The 18,430-nt window shown below is 34.9% G+C and overlaps 1 protein-coding gene across 1 annotated transcript in view; it reads right to left on the bottom strand.

The window, feature by feature from the left end:
• The window catches only part of CSTF3 (cleavage stimulation factor subunit 3), a 67,869-nt gene that overhangs the window by 46,427 nt on the left and 3,012 nt on the right, over positions 1 to 18,430 (bottom strand). Inside the window, exons 2-3 of the mRNA XM_023653836.2 lie at positions 7,833 to 7,934; positions 7,615 to 7,710 (exon numbers count right to left, since the gene is read on the bottom strand). Coding sequence (XP_023509604.1) covers positions 7,615 to 7,710; positions 7,833 to 7,934 — 198 coding nt within the window. The remainder of the gene's footprint in view (positions 1 to 7,614; positions 7,711 to 7,832; positions 7,935 to 18,430) is intronic.

The following is an 18,430-nucleotide window of genomic DNA, read 5'->3' as shown; positions in this document are numbered from 1 at the left end:
AGCTGGGCATCAAAAGGAGCTGCAGTGATGGTTTTAGAAACTCCTGCAGCAGAGAGCTGGGCATCAAAAGGAGCTGCAGTGATGGTTTTAGACACTCCTGCAGCAGAGAGCTGGGCATCAAAAGGAGCTGCAGTGATGGTTTTAGACACTCCTGCAGCAGAGAGCTGGGCATCAAAAGGAGCTGCAGTGATGGTTTTAGACACTCCTGCAGCAGAGAGCTGGGCATCAAAAGGAGCTGCAGTGATGGTTTAAGCCACCTTCTCCAGCTTAAGCGGCCCTTTCTTAACACATGGGACCTTCCTTAGAAGCTGTCTCTTTCTTAGTCTGGCACTGACATGATTATACTGTTTAAAAAAAACAAATATGGAGCCAGAAAACTGGGTTTCAAACCCAGGAATAATATCAGCAAGTAAAAAACTATCAATGTTCGGGGCCGCCCAGTGGCCCAGCAGTTAAGTTCACACATTCCGCTTCCGAGGCCCTGGGGTTCCCCAGTTCGGATCCTGAATGTGGACATGGCACCGCTTGGCACGCCATGCTGTGGTAGGCATCCCACATATAAAGCAGAGGAAGATGGGCACGGATGTTAGCTCAGGGCCAGTCTTCCTCAGCAAAAAGAGGAGGACTGACAGCAGATGTTAGCTCAGGGCTAATCTTCCTAAAAAGAAAGTGTCAATGTTCATTAACAACCCTAACCCTGACTGCAGTTCTAAGAAATAGTCACAGTCAAGACTACTATGAAACATTCAGTAGGTGCCTCAATGATTACTTCTCAATCAATCCTATACTGATCGAGAAATCACAACATGGTGTAGTCAAAACAATAAACCAGGAGACTAATTACTTTATAGTCCAGCAAGTATAGAGTATTCTTCAAGGCATGAAATATAGCAATAAGATTCAAGTACGGCCCTCTCTAAAGCCTCAATTTCCAAAACTAGATGCCACAAACACCTAGCAGTAACAGATTCCATACGTACATCTTTTGCAGATGGAGTCAGTAATACAGTATGCTAATTGAAAAAAAAAAAAAGCTTCCCAGGTGATCCTAAAGCAGTGCAGGTCATAAACTTTGGCCTCTTGATTTATTTTACTCATGTATAAAATAGGGGCTAAACTAATTCATCTTATCTTCCAGCTCTAAACTTCTGATTTAAACTTAATATCCACTTTGGCTTTAAATATGTAATATTTGCTTATTCATAGTTTGTTGAATTAAAATTCAAGGCCATCATCACGAAATAGTTAACACTTTTTTCCTTCAAATTCACTATGAAAAAGTTACCAAAATGTCCCCATAAAAGACCATTTCCCTTGGTTCTATATGAGGTAATGGATGTTAACTAAGCATTGTGGTAATCATTTCACAATGCAAACTATACTGAATCATTATGTCGTACACTTTAAACGTATACAATCCTACATGTTAGTTACATCTCAATAAAACTAGAAGAGAAAAAAAACTTTTCCCATACAGGAATCTTTACACATAGACTTACAATAATGTTATCTGTGTATGCTAGAGCTAAAATTTTGCACTTAAAAAGAAGGGTTGTAATTCAACATGTTTTATCACATGTATAAAAGTATTAGGAACATTAAAAATACCTTTGGGATTTAGTTATTTTTGGGCCTTATTACATGTCAACAAGTATTTTTCCAAAACTACATTTCAATCCTGCCTTTGACATCAGATTCTTCGTTTTCAGAACTATCACTTAACATTTCCAAATAGAAAATTTTTCTTTGAAGGTTTCCTAGCATACAAAATGGTAAAACTTACCCCAGGTTATGCTTCCCTGAGCCTTAGAAAAGCCATTTAGTTTTCCAACAAGTCGTATTCAAAGCAAATATTCACCATTTTGTTGAAATTGCTGTGAATTCTGAATATGTGGGGGAAAATTCTACAGACTTCAGTTTATTACACCAGTACACTAACGAACTGTTTTCTACTCCAAAGTTGCTAAGAGCAAAACTGTTTAGTAAGAAAAATTAAAGTTTAAAAAGAAAATTATTGGGGCCGGCCCCATGGCCGAGTGGTTAAGTTTGCGCACTCCACTTTCGCATCCCAGGGTTTTGCCAGTTCGGATCCTGGGCGCGGCCATGGCACGGCTCATCAAGCCATGCTGAGGCGGCATCCCACATGCCACAACTACAAGGACCCACAACTAAAAATATACAACTATGTACCAGGGGGCTTTGGGGAAAAAAAGGAAAAATAAAATCTTAAAAAAAAAATTTACTTACAAGCAAATAAATTCTCGTCCACAGAAGTCCAGCTTTTAATAAGATATTAGCATTATTTTACATATTTTCATTTCTTGGAAGTGCCTTGAACCAGACTCATTCAAAAGGAACAGCTGTTTGCAAGTTGAAAGCATACCAAACAACATAAAAAATGAACCCATTAAAAAATATTTGAGTCTTTGATGTTAAGAGGGCTGTTTGGTTTTTGTTTGTTTTAAAGTCAATTAACTGCCACCTGGTTCCCTATGCTCAAGTTAGAATCAAAAATGTAGAGCATCCTAAAAATGTAGAGCATCCTTAAAATGCCTTTCTGCGTTAGGGCTAGTTCTATGTCCAAACACGGTTTCTCACCCCGTAAGATTATGAAGGGCTTAAGAATGTTTGTGTTTATTCATGGATGTCATGTATATCTTCAATTAATACCTCTTAAGATAGGGGTAGAAAGTCACACACTCAATCTCCTAAGATCTTACTGACTACAATCCCCAATAATTTTTAAAAACTAAGTTTTAGATATTATGTCTCTCCATAAATGCCCAAGAAATTCAGGGTAAATCACAACCCAGACAGAAACTTCAAATGCACGATCAAATATCCCTTTTTGTTTCACAACATATTTGAGAATGTATGTACTTTTTATTCAAATCTGCTTAGAGATGCCTTTTCTACATTTTCAGAATATACCATAACTCTTATTACACACACAAAAATAGAATATAAAGAAGCTGGGTTAAAAATCCAGGAGTCTTTGCAGAGGGAAAAAGAGGACCATTTTTTTTCAATGTTTATCAGTGACTGCAAAGACTAATTTTGCTTTATAAAGATGAGAAATATAAAGGCAATCAATCAGGTCAATTAGTATAAGGTTTTGCTTGAAAAGAAATGGCTATGTGTCACATAAAATAATTACCTATAAGACATAAAAAATAGAAAAGATTTTTTTAAAGACAATTTATCTAAATTAACTATGTCCTTTTGCAAATAGTTTTATTATGTAATGCCTTGAGTGAGGAGAAAAGGCCAGAAGGAAAAAATGTACAGACCATGTTAGTAGAAGTAACAACACCTAAACAGTTATGGCTCAATAATAGAAGGGAAAATGGATGGGATAAGATATTTCAATAAAACCTAAAACAGAAGTTTACTACTTACAATAGAAAACATGCAAATATTTCCTTTGTTTTTAAAATAGTATGTAATTATTCAAAGCACTTTCAGATATTTGATCACTCAGTTCTGTGTTTGTAAATAACTCCTGTTGTCTTTTACACCCCTACACTACATTTATACATGCATTTAAGAAACTACAGATTAAAAAGCATATTGCGTTTTAGAGTATAATCTGAATAATCACACAGACATGGACCAACATTTATTACAAACAGGAAAAGAGCAGATCTATAAGGAAAGAGTACAGATTAAAAAAAAAAAAAGTTGCAAGCTGAAGTAGTGAAATTATATTCTACATAATAATGCAATAATTTTATCTGTATTTAAAAATCACATTGCTCAATATATACAAAACATTATAATACAGTAGTTTAAACTGCTACTTAGAGGCATTAAAACAGTATTAACAGTGGAAAAGTTTATTTCAATTTAGGTCACTCATGTTCCATCCTGAGTTCACTTCCATTTTCCAAGAAGAAAGATATTTTTAAGTTATTTTTCCCAAGTAGAAAGGTTATTTTGAAAAATTGAAATGTAGACGTTAGACGTTACAACCCATTATGTATAAGAAAAGGATTGACATTTTATGATTTTTTTAAAAAAGGAATCAACTCTCTATACACTTTTATTAAAGAATTCCAGCTTTCACAGACAGCAAGATACATTGTTGCTATTATCAGCAGCATTACCGTCTTCATTTCTCCTTCAGCTACCAAAAAAAACATTACCCTTTTGTAGGAAATTTTTTGTGAATGTGACCCAATTCAAAACAAAATACTCCTAAGATATTGTAGCTTACGTGCTATCAGTGCTTAACTAGCTACATGAAAAGCTACAGAAACCAAAAAGGGGAAAAACAACTTAAAGAATATGGCAAAACGATAAATTTTCTCAATCTTGTGATACTTAGTGACCCTTCTCACCACTCTAAAAAGTGGTTCCTTAAAGAACATTGAGGCTCTGATTGGCTATTCCATTTAACTCTCTAGTGTTTAAAAACTCACATTTCTTAAACTCAAAACATACTATTCTGCAGATTCAAGAAATCTGTGTATCAACTAAAAGGCTATAGATGTATTAAAATGTTTCCTTTACTTTAAAACTAAGCAGCAGCAAAAATATTTTCATACCGTAACAGTTATCTTTAGTCTCTACACTTGATAACTATATCACTTTAATAGTCATACGATTGTTTGCTCTTATGATATTAACTCATGTAAAGTAGCAGTTTTGGAATTCAAGAGTAAAGCAATATATGTCTCGCACTTGAGGCAAAATGTGATCTCATATATAATATAAAGAACACTAAATTAATTTGGCCTAATTCTTGAAATTATATAATTATATTATAAATACAGAGATGTTGGTCATGCCCTTTCATTAGAACAAGAGAATTTTACCTCCAACAATTTCTTTGCTTTAGCAAATAAAAGTGGGTAATGAATTAAGAAGGACATTTTAAAGTTCAACTTTTATACAGTAGCTAGGTTCTACTATACATATACGGTATTGCTAAATGCTCACTGATATGAGAAAAGCAGATATATTGGCAATTACTAAAAATTAACTTAACAAAAATTACTTGTCATTAACTTAACAAAATTTATGTAAAATATGCTCTAATTTGCAATTGCTGTTTCAAGTTTAAAGCAAAAAAACAAACAAAAAATCTGGTTTTTTTGTCACTTTGTTCTTAAATAGGATTTACAAATTTCTCTGGGGAAGCAAATTACCTTTTGTTATTAAAGATGTAAGTATTTCCTAGTAGCAAGGAACTAAATGTGTTTGGACTCATACACATTGGTTTAGCTGAACATAAATAAATGAAACATTGCAATTTTCCCACCATGAAGTACTGAGTTACAACAAATGTATTAACAAAACTTTATTTTCTTGAGAGTGTATACAGGATATTATGTAAACACTGTTAGCATTACTTTTAATGTAAAGACATTCTTATTATGACTTCAGATCTTAATGTATTATAAATAGGTGTGTCTTCTCCAGAAATATTAAAGGCCACACTGGGTGACATGACCAAAGAAAGTTTTAGCCTTTCATAGGCTAAATAAAGTACAAAACGTGAAAATAGAAAAATAAAGAGCAATCAGGAAAAACACAGCTCAGGATACGCATTTCTGCAATCAGCATGCAATTTAACATCTTATTTCCTAAATTAGAAAAATAAATTTTACAAAATGCACATATATTTCTTTATCATTTTTTCTCAAAAGATGTTTTATACATATTCATATTTGTGTGTGTTTGTGTGAAGTAACTGCAAACATAACCAACTAAATAAATCAAGGAATTGATAGCAGCTCTGAAATAACATGAAACGGGCCGGTTATTCAGACAACTTTCACCCCCTTGGAATAACATCTGGTCTGAGAATTCTTTTTTAGAATGCAGTTCATATTTTTAACTAGAAAATGGTAGAAACAGATGCAACTGTCTTTATACTCACAGAATGGACTATATCTAATTGGCAATTTCAGCTTAATTTATGGTATAACGAAATGCATGAATAATGCTTGAATATTTGAGAAACACAAATTTCTAAAACTCAGAAAGTACTACTTCATTATACAAAAACTATTATGTACCAATTACGCTCATTTCTGATGAGTTTCCATATAAGCTAATGTGTTTAAAAAATCAAACTAGAATGCAGACCAAGTACAGGTGATCCAGGTTCCTTGCTTTAATGAGTACTACGAAGCAGCACTGGCTTCAGCACACTTCAGACACGCCTATTCACTCACCTGGTAAATTTCGTGCCAGTCTACTCTGATGATTAAATATATTAAGGAAAGAAATGGTCCCAAAGGTTAAGTGATGAAACCTTAAGAATATGGTCTTGAGCCAAAACCACAATCAGACTCCACATAAGGTACAGTCTCTCTTACACATACAAACACACAAACACACATACCACATACACAACCACACACAAAAAATTTAACACCCATACAATGTTCCTGCTATTGTCCAGTAATTCTCCCTTCCCCAAGTAATAAAATATAAACTACAGCACAAATACAATGAGTACACTGTAGCCTCAATTTAAATCTGCCGTTGGTTGGGTCCATTCTGAGGGGACACATCACAGGTGACACTGTGTTGTGCTGAAGTCTGTTCAGTACCACTGATGACTAAAGCCCTTTGAACAGGTCCAAACAGACCCACATATTATCAAATTTCAGCTATTGTGGAAAATGCTATGATGAGGCTGCAGTGTACTTATGTTGAGAATTTATATTATAAAATTAATATTCAAAGAAAGAATACTTCATTAGTACTATAAATAAGTTATAAAAAGAACTGGATATCATTTGCACTTAATGTGGATATCAATTATTCCCATCTCACCCCTTCCATCCCATTAATTTATAACCTGAAAAATGATTACTTGATGCCAAGTGTTATCAATACATTAAGGCTTTATTATCATCTTGACTGCTAATTCCAGTCTTCAAAAATGACTATTTCCCTTCTAATCATAATAAAAAATGAGGCCCTCACTCTTTAAAATAAATATGCCTCACTTCAAATTTCAACACAGTTAGAAAGCAAGAAGAAAAAAAAATCAAAGCAGCATTGGGTAAATTATGATTACAAAGGTTTGAGACACATTAGCTTAATTCCTGTATAATGTAAACTTTATCCTACAGAAAAACTTTTCTTTAAATTATTGAAGTGCTTACATTTATTGACAATCCACATATTTTCACAAAATTAAAATCTGAAATAATTTTTCACCTGTTTCATTTCACCAGAGACACTCAAAATACTCTATGAAACTAAGTTAACATTTCTGCATTTTCTTATAATACCATTCATATTAGTTTGTAAGTAGGAATAAAAAGAAAAATGAGCTCTAAATAAATGACACAGGAGGCAATAAATTGACACATGACAAGTAAATAAAAGGCTAAAGCACTCCAATACCATTGAAACTGTTTTAATGTTGTTGCAACTCCAAAATGCAACAATCATCAGCTTGTAAAGACCCAAATTTCAAAAATTCATTTTAATTACTCCTTCATACCTATTTTACAAAATAAAGGCAAGAAACATTTAATCCTCCTTGTCCTAGTTGTGCTATCTATGTTCCTAACTTGTTTTCTATCACTATAGTGTATGCTGCAATTCCCATTAGATGCTATATAAGAAAAAATAAAATAAAATATTAACCTCTGCTTCAATGTACAGTTTCCAGAATCTGCCAGAACTGGGGAACTGAGCAACAAGGCGTTCGTAAGTCTTCCGTGCTTTGTCTATAGGTTGATTCTAAAAGTGAAAACCAATAAAGAGCATTTACAATGTTAGGATTATGAAAATACTATTTACTGCAGAACCAAGTAGTGTGATTGGACCCATAGAGAAGGAAATGTAATCCTATATCACTAAACCTGTGCCTCTCGAATGAGAATGCTCCAAGCGTCAAGGTCATATGGATTCTCTTCTAATTTCTTTTCGGCTTTCTTCACCTTCTCTGGGACATACTCAGCTGCCTGGGGGGGAAAAATAAGGAACTGAAGTTACTGTTTAAAAAATCTCATTCCTAATTTAATTCAAGTACAATATATCAGTCTCAAATGCAATATGACAATACAAAGCATAAAAACGTTCTCTTCTAAAAGAGATTTGTATTTTCTGTAATCTATATATCCTATGTTATCATAAGTCACTTCATAGAATCACATCAAGTGATCACATACTTTTAAAAGACATTTTAAAATTTAAATAAACCCATCTTTTTAATTAAATACTATAGAGCAGCAGTTCTCAAACTTTGTGGTCCCAGGACCCCATTTATACTCTTAAAAGTTGAGTATGCCAAAGAGCTTTTGTTTATGTGGATTATTTCAATATTTACCTTATTAGAAACTAAAACTGAGAAAACGTTAAATATTTACTCATTTATATATAAATAACAATAAAATTATTTACATGTTAACATGAATAACATTTTTATGAAAAATAATTATTAAAAAATTCAGTGAGAATATCCTTGTTTTACATATTTGCAAATCTGTTTAACATCTGACTTAAAAAATATAGCTGGACTTTCATATCTGCTTGTGCATTCAATCTGCTGTCACATCACATCATGTAAAAATTCCACTGTACTCTCATGAGAGATTAAGAGTGAAAAAGGCAAATAATGTCTTAAATTTAATACGAAACAGTCAGAACTCATAACCCCTCTGAAAGTCTTAGGAACTCCCAGGGTCCCTGGACCAAGTGAGAAACACTGCTATAGAGCATTCATCCTGACACAAAGAAAAAGCATGAAATGACATGAAAATTTTATTTTGATGTAAAAGTTTTAAAAACATGATTCACAAACTGTACACACAGCATAATGAAAACTGTATGAGTTTTAAAAAATTGTACTGAAATATTTAGTGGTCACATTTGGGTGACGAGTGGTGTAAGTACAGGTGATTTTTCTCTCCCTTTCCGTCTTTGAGTATTGTCTAAACCCTTTAATAAGGTAGTTTTTTTTACTATAGAAATATAATCTTAAGAAAATTAATACCTAACATAGTACCTAGCATCTATGCATAAATACAATTACTTCTCAAATTGTTATTCAGAATACTATGTGTTCCACAAAAAGAAAGTGACACACAAACAAGTCAGATAAATATTATTTTATACAAAGTTTTGTTTTGCCTTTTTGCAGGACTTCTTGAAATCTATAATACAGCAATACAGAGGAATCATATTCAAGAGAGGAAAGAGAGGGAAGCACTGCTCCTTAGATCTTTCTTTTTCTCCCTTTTGTTAGTGGCAATTAATCTCTCACAGAACAATTCTGTTAAAACACCAGTTGGGAAAAAAAAATTTAAGTCATCTCTTTAGGAAAAAAAATTACCTGGGAGAAATATACTTTTTTCTTTGGAATACGTTAGTTTCTACCACTGATAAGTATACATATATTTAGAAAGAAAAACAGGTTTTAAAAGACTAAAGAAATTTTGTATCAAAGTTATGATATTTTACTAATATACAAGAGCTTTATAAACAGCTTGCTCAAGAAACTAAAACTGTAAATGTTTAAGAGGCTACTGGCCCCACCCACATATTAAAACATGAAATGACAGAGTAAACAGTTTGCTCATGGTGACAAACGAATCACTAGATCAGGATGTTTCAGAAAGAGAACAACATATGGAAAATTAGCAAGTAATAAAGGTGGCATTTTACAATTCAACAATAAAAAATCAAACAACCCGATCAAAAAATGGGCAGGAGACATGAACAGACATTTCTCCAAAGAAGATATACGGATGGCCAATAGGCACATGAAAAGATGCTCATCATCGCTGATCATCAGGGAAATGCAAATCAAAACTACACTAAGATATCACCTTACACCCGTTAGAATGACAAAAATATCTAAAACTAATAGTAACAAATGTCGGAGAGGTTGTGGAGAAAAAGGAGCCCTCATACAGTGCTGGTGGGAATGCAAACTGGTGCAGCCACTATGGAAAACAGTATGGAGATTCCTCAAAAAATTAAAAATAGAACTACCATACGATCCAGCCATCCCACTACTGGGTATTTATCCAAAGAGCTTGAAGTCAGCAATCCCAAAAGTCCTGTGCACCCCAATGTTCATTGCAGCATTATTTACAATAGCCAAGACATGGAAGCAACCTAAATGCCCATAAACAGATGAATGGATAAAGAAGATGTGGTACACATATACAACAGAATACTACTCAGCTGTAAAACAGAACAAAATCATTCCATTTGCAATAACATGGATGGACCTTGAGGAATTATGTTAAGTGAAATAAGCCAGCTAGAGAAGGATAATCTGTGTATGACTCCACTCATATGAGGAATTTAAAAATGTGGACAAAGAGAACAGATTAGTGGCTACCAGGGGAAAGGTGGGGTGGGAGGTGGGCACAAAATGTGAAGTGGTGCACCTACAACACGAATGACAAACATTAATGTACAACTGAAATTTCACAAGATTGTAATCTATCATTAACTCAATTAAAAAAATGACATTGTAAAAAAAAAAAGTGGCATTTCAAATCAGAATGGTGAATTATTCAATGTATAGTATTAGAATAACCATATAGTCATCTGTTAGAATAACTGAAATGTCAACTTTATCAAAATAAAGTTCAATTGTTATTTTACCCTTTGCACCAAAGTAAGTTTCAGCTAGATCAAAGATTTAAACATTAAAAACAAAACACATGAGGGGGCTGGCCCCGTGGCCGAGTGGTTAAGTTTGCGCACTCTGCTGCAGGCGGCCCAGTGTTTCATTGGTTCGAATCCTGGGCGCGGACATGACACTGCTCATCAAACCACGCTGAGGCAGCATCCCACATGCCACAACTAAAAGGACCCACAACGAAGAATATACAACTATGTACCGGGGGGCTTTGGGGAGAAAAAGGAAAAAAAATAAAATCTTTAAAAAAAAAAAAACCACATGATGATGTACACTTGAAATTCATGTTATTAAGCAGTTACCACAATAAAAAATATTTTTAAATAAAAAACACAAGAACGAATGAGAGAAAAACATGCTGAAATGTATCTTTGCACAGGAAAGGCTCTTCAGAAGCCTTTGAAAAGAGTAAACTTAATTCATGAAGTTTATGTGCATGAGAAAAGTATAATCAAAGACAAACAACACACCTAACACATATGGCAAAGTACAAAATTTATTAATGTAAAGTTCAGTCAAGACCAGCAACTCAAAAAGAAAACAGGCAAAGTATTCAACAGTTAGTAGGAAGAGAAGTAAGAATGAACTTTAAACACTCAAAAGAAACAAGTGTAAACCGTAAGACAGAGATGGAAGGTTTTATAATTAACATTGCACTGGAAAGGGTAGGTGAAAAAACATCCTCACATTGTTGGCAGGGGCAAATAGTAAACTGATCAAAATTTAATATGAATGTCTGACCCTGAATTCCATTTCTGGCAACGTCCTACTGCACAAGTGCACAAAGATATATACTGAAGAATAGTCAGCTACTAGGTTGTTTGTTGTTGCCTAAGACTAGAAATAATTTAAATAATCATGTACAAAAGAACTGAGTAAATAAATTATAGAACTATCACTAAAAACACGCCGAACAAGGCAGGGCAGGTCTATACATATCAACATAGAACAATCTCCATAATACTGGCTTAAAAAAAAAAGCAGACGGGCTGGGGAGGGAGAGAGACACACCCGACATACACTTACTCTACATTGTATACTCTTAGGCTATTGAATTTTTACCATTCACCTGAGAAATATTTGCTCAGTGTCCAGTATGTGCCAAACAATGTTCAAGGGGCACTTGGGGTACAACAAAATAAAGACTTCTTTCACTTACATCTAGGATATAGAGCCACGCACTGGGGCTTGGGGAGGGGGGAAAAAGAAAAAGGATGAAAGAAAGACTTCTTTCAAAGGGTTTACTTCTTGGAAAAAAACTTTAAAAATATTTTAAAATAAACTAAGATCTTAGTTCATAAGATACTGACTATAAAACAATCATAAAATAAGAAGTAAATCTGATACAGCAACTTTCAATCAGGAACTAAACAGCTTATCTATACCTGAATTGCTTTAATCAATGCTAATAGTGTTTCAAAGCAGTCTGATGGGAGGGCAAATAACTCAAGATCCACTTGCTGAAAATTAACCAACAGAGAAACTCAGAAAATAGCATCTAATATTTGACCAGCATAATCGCAGCCAAAAAGTATAAATTTCTCTGTACTAAATTTTAAAAAGCCACTCCTTTAGTGATTCTCAACCCTGGCAGCACACTACAATCACCTGGAGGAAAGGGAATTTAAAAAGATGCTCAAGCTCCACTCCAGATCAATTAAATCAGAATCTCTAGGAATGGGCCTTGACCATCACTATTTTTTTAAAACTCTCCAGGTGATTCTAACGTGCAGCCTCAGTTGAAAAGCGTGGCTCTCCACGGTACCTAACCTTTTTTTGGTACCACAGAACCTTCCTGCAGTCTAGTGAATCCCATGAGCCCTTTCTCAGAATAACGTTCTTAAATATACAAAATAAACTATGAGGGATTTCCAAGGAAACCAAGTATACTGAAACAGAATTACTGAAATATTTTTAAACGAAGTTTTATATAGTAACGGATCTAGTGGCAAGTCTAGTGATTACTGCAACAATATTTTGAATTTATGTTCCAGTCAGAGCTGTTGCTAACAGTACTGCTGTGGTTTCCTGCCTACATTTATAATAGAAAGAAAGGCTCAAATTTCAGTTAGAGATTAATGAAATTAAAGAGTTTTATTTTCCCCAACCGAATTCATGGAAGCTCTAAAATTTTATCCACAGACAGCTAAGGGAAGGGGTTACCAGGGATCTAAGAACTCATGCAAAGGATGCTGGAGAGCAGATGTAAAAAAAATTTGTTGAGCATCTACTGTGTCAGGCATTAATGATTAATAACCCCATTTCACAATAAGAAATATAATTAAACTACACAACCTGCCCAAAATCCAGTTAGAATCTGGCAGAACCACCACTCAGCTCTTTTCAGAATCTGTTACATCCCTAAATATCTTCCTCTGCCCAAGGATGTAGTTCAGTGTTCATAAAACAATCTATATGGATACTTCTCCATCAACTGCATTAATGAACAATGGAAGTTAACCAAAATGGCCAGGAGTTACTTCGGTAGTTATGGACACATTTAATCCCCACAATAAACAGTCGTTCATCGTCACAGCTATAAACCAGTTGGGTAGCAAACACTGTAACATTTTTGTTTTCTGGCCTAGTTACCATACTGCTACAGGACAAAGGAAAATTGAACAGCTTTCCAGAATCCACAAGGAGACTGGACCTCCATAAGAAACGGAGTTGTATTATTTCTTGAATCTGTTCCCAGATTAGAGGAATAGGTCACTTTAAGAAAACTTTCGGCAAGTTTCCAGTGCCCATTTGTAATGGAATGAGGTCAGAATTCTGCTTAGTAACAGCAAAAGAACAGCTGCCCCATGCTTAGACGTCCCAAAACACATTACTATAAGAAACTCTTTCAAAATCCAGCTTTTGCCTTTGGAATAAGCTATAATCCTATTACCATTCTTTAGAAGGTGTTAATGGGAAGCAGGATGGGACTCCAAATCAAATGAGAAGAAACGCTGGACTACTTCCCAAGGCATGCCCGTTACCAATGATATTAGCAGGACTTTGCGAACAACTTTGACATGCACAATTTTAAAAACCAGAAAAATAATACATCTGTATGGAGTATACAGAGATACACACCAACATATACTATTTCAAATGGGTATAAAAATCAGCAAAACGATGTGAACTAGATGATGTACTTTTTTTTATAAAGGGAGAAAATGCTACAAGGAACTATCTCCAGCATCTGCTCTATGAATTGTTTTCTAGTAGGAGTGCATCACTAAATATCAACGAACGTATTTTGTCTGTGAATAACAACATGTGCATAATTGGCTGAAAGTATGGAAGTAGGGTAAATCCATTACATGTTTGACCTTTTCAATTTCTTTTTTGGTGAGGGCTTTATTGAAACAATCACACACCATACAATTCACCCACTGAAAGTACACAATTCAATGGTCTTAGTATATTCCAAGTTGTGCAACCACCACAATAAATTTTAAAACATTTTATTGCCCCAAAAAGAAACCCGTATCCATTAACAGTCATTCCCATTTCCCAGTCCCTAGCCCTAGGCAACCACCAACCTACCTTCTGTCTCCATTAATATGCAGGTATTTCATGTAAATATCACATAATACACGTTCTTTTGTTTCTGGCTTTCACTTTACGTGTTCTCAAGGTTCATGTTTTATCATATGTCAGTACTTTCCTTTCTATTGCCAAATAATATTCCATTGTATGGATAATCCCACATTCATCAATTGATGGACATTTGGTTAGTTTCCAATTTTCTTTGTTTAAAGATTGGCACCTGAACTAATATCTGTTGCCAATCTTTTTTGTTCTTCTTCTCCCTAAAGCCCCCCAATACATAGTGGTTTATTCTAGTTGTGTGTGCCTCTGGTTGCGCTATGTGGGACGCTGCTTCAGCACCCCCTGATGAGTGATGCCATGTCTGCGCCCAGGATCAGAACCAGCAAAACTCTGGGCCACAGAAGCGGAGCGCGAAAACTTAAGCTCTCCGTCATGGGGCCTGCCCTGGTTTCCAGTTTCTGAGTGGAGTTCATTTTGTGTTTTCTTTTCTCTTAGGTAGATATCTAGAAGTGAAACTGCTAGGTAACGTGGTAATTCTATGTTTAACATTTTGAAGAACTGTCAGACTGTTTAACGAAGCAATTATACCATTTTACGTTCCCACCAGCAGTGTATGAGGGTTTCAATTTCTCCACATCCTCACCAACACTTGTTGTTACGTGTCTTTTTGACGACTATAACCATCCTAGAGGGTGTTAAGTGGTACCGCACTGTGGTTTTGATCTGCATTTCCCTGATGGCTAATGAAGCTGAGCATTTCTTCATGTTCTTATTGGCCATGTGCCTACCTTTGGAGAAATTTCTATACAGATTCTTTGCCCATTTTTAATAGGGTTATCTTTTATTACTGAATTGCAATAGTCCTTTATATGTTATAGATACAAGTCCCTTATCAAATATATAATTTACAAAAATTTTCTCCCGTTCAGCGGGTTGTCTTCACTTTTCATGTTTAACCTTTTGTTTGTTACGTGAAGCTAACTCAGAAACAGAACTAATGACGTCGGCCTCACAGCACCGCACTATTTTAATGGCTCTCAAACTTTTTCTAAGGAACCAAAGAGATTTCCTAAAAATGTGGGTTACATCTATCAACATTATCATATTCGAAATTAGAAATTTTAAGTATTTAACTCATTTTAAAATAATAAACTCCTCAATTTTAAAATATTTTCCAAAACAAATAAATAATTAGTGAAAACAATGGCACTGTTCTACATTTTTGTGATCTCTTTAATATCTAGCTGAAGAGAAGACATCATCCACTTCTGCTTTCAATCTACAACAACACAGTTTTGGATGAAGTATATGACTACATAACTACAGTTATATAGCTAGAAAAGGGAGCAGCATTTTTAACAGCCTTTTCATGTAATTGTGGACATGTCATGCAGCCTCTGGAAAACTGTGAGTTAAGCTTTACTGAAACTGCAAACGGCTTTCTTTCTACATGGCATCTTAATTTACAATGGGGGTTGTAAACTGTTGGAGGGGGGTGGAGAAGTGACAGGCACCATTATATTAATCATTGAAAGAATAAAATAATCTAATTTCCTCTTCCCATTCCCACCAGCGAAGTAAAACTTGGACAGAAAAAAAGGTAGTTCCCTTCCTCCAAATAGCTGTCTATTTTTGTGGTAAATGGGGAGGGTGTTATGCTAGAAGTCATACAGAAATTAAGTTAAAATAAAGATCAGTGAAAGTTTAATCCAAGTGATAAATGTCAAGAGTAGGGAGTAAGTGGTAAGTAAAAGGACTGAAACCTAAATAAGCTCTTGACCATGACCAACAGAACACGCAGAGATGAGGCTCATATCTGGTTTTGTAATGAGTGTTTTCCACTATTAAGGCTAATGACTAAACACAGTAGAGGAGGAAAGCTAGTAAAATACTATCAAAACCCTAACCGTGCTCAAATAATCTGCAATTTTTTTTCTCCATTTATTTTACAAAGAACGTATTCAAAAACAACTTTTAAGGTCCAGGTACCCCTAAGTGGTCTGCAAGCTTTCATTTACACAAAAATCACCCGCGATACTTGTCTCTGGCAAAGATTCTCAGCCTCTCTCACAGCATCTGTCACAGTGCATCTGAAACTGGGGTGTAGGCACCCATACTTTTACAAAGCACCTATGTGATGATGATGCAATGGACATTAACTCCATTTTGAGAAACAGTACCTAATCCATCTGTTCTGTAAATACATTTTTTCCAAATATTGTGTTTCCTTAAAAATAAAGTGACATCACACCTAAGCCATTTCCGGTTTTTTGCTAAAACATTAAGAAAACTGCAAATACTATACTAAATATATTTATCTCTATTAGGAACAATTATTGCCAAATATTCTACACAGTCCAGTTTTCTCAAGAAATATTAACAATAAAGATCAAATCAAATTTGCCTGCCCAAAACTGTTATACTAAATATCACATAAAATGGGAGGGGGAAAAGTAGGAAAGGCTATTACAGAAAGATTTTGTTAAAAATAGATAAAACAATTGGGCCCAGAGGACACATCATCTAACACACGTACTCGGCCCTTTCCCTCCCTCTTCCTAACCCCAACACACATCCACTTGGGCTTGAAAATTGTTTGGCACTACTGTCACCTCCTAACAACTAGTAAGTACTGATGGCTAGCCAATGAAATAAGCCAGGATTCAGGTTTCGTCACTGTGTTTCGTCTTTCTTCCCTCATTAATAAGTATATAAAACAACACATATTTTTCGGGGCCAGCCCCATGGCCGAGTGGTTAAGTTTGCGCGCTCCGCTTCGGCGGCCCAGGGTTTCGCCGGTTCGAATCCTGGGCGAGGACATGGCACCGCTCATCAGGCCATGCTGGGGAGGCATCCCCGCGTGCCACAGTTGGAGGGACCCACAACTAAAAATACACAACTATGTACCAGGGGGCTTTGGGGAGAAAAAGGAAACATTTTAAAAATCTTAAAAAAAACACACATATTTTTCATATTTTCTATATTTCCCCAAACTTATTTTTCACCAAAAGCAAAACAATGACTTACGGCCCTTTTCTTAAGAACTATAGGCAATTAATTTGTACTTATTCAAGTCATGCAATTTTTCCAAAGTGAGAATCATTTAGTTTACATTTTATGCCTTCCTAATTCTATGAGTGTTTAAAAAGTGTATGATAGGCTACAGATTATTTAAAAAGTGAAGTCTTATTTCTAACAGACAGTGTGGAAACAAACTTTAGGGACTTAAAGGTTCATATGAATTGACTTGGTTGAACACATTTCTCTCCCTCTTCTTACCCAACAAAACTTTAGAAACCATCCCCTCTTACGCCCAAAATATTTTACTTTGTATTAATTATTTATGCACCTGCCTCCCGAAAAGATTAAATTCTTTCAGAACTTGTAACATATCGCATATAGCCTAGATGCAAAATTCATCCATTCACTTACTGAACACCTTAAAGTATCAAAACAGTATTTCCTAAGTTTTTAAGATGTAATGATGAATAAATAAGGCAGCCCCTTCAACTCAAGTTCAGACCCAGAGGAGGAACTCTAACTAGCCTACTAAATGTGTAGGGGTAGCACAAGAGAAATGGAGCTAAGAAACAAAATGATCAAAAGTTGAAGCAGCAATAAAAAAAAAAAATACACAGGATAAAAACAGAGCCATAATTCTACACAGGAACCAGACGTGTTTTGGTTAGAGGGCAAACAGCTATACTGACAATAGTTTGTCAGGGTGAACTGGCTAGAACAGTACACACGAAGCCCCAGGAGAATACCCAGGAACAGCGCAAGGTAATTTAAATAGCTCTCTAAATGCAAAATGGAACCTCCTTACAAGAGTAAAGAAAAAATTCAATAAACCTTAGCAGTGATTTTGCTTGTCTATAATCATTTCCCTCTTTCAAAGGGCACAAAGCTAGAGATGCAGTACCAAGAAGGAAATGACCATCCATATTTTTGAGTAACAAATAGAAGATAGTATCAGGTTTATTTAACAAACTATTTTTTTGAGCTTCAATACTAAACCTAAAAGAAATCCACACCTTATATGTTGTAGGATTCTTTGCCCATCCCACCCCCTGGAATCTTTCCAAAGTAAATCCATGATTCAGAGCGGTTTTAACTTTTTTCTTATTATTCTTCAATTTTGTTTAGTCTCTTTTTCTTGTCCATCGTTTCAGGTCATTTTAGGCACTCTCTTTTCTGCTAAATTTTCATTGACTCTTGTCTATACATCAAGCAAGGTAGTTGATTCACATTTTAATTACG

This window comes from Equus caballus, chromosome 12 (genome assembly GCF_041296265.1).
Source record: "Equus caballus isolate H_3958 breed thoroughbred chromosome 12, TB-T2T, whole genome shotgun sequence".
Classification (NCBI taxonomy): domain Eukaryota; kingdom Metazoa; phylum Chordata; class Mammalia; order Perissodactyla; family Equidae; genus Equus; species Equus caballus.
The sequence above is the reverse complement of the archived record's forward strand: the minus strand, read 5'-3'. Positions and strand labels throughout refer to the sequence as shown.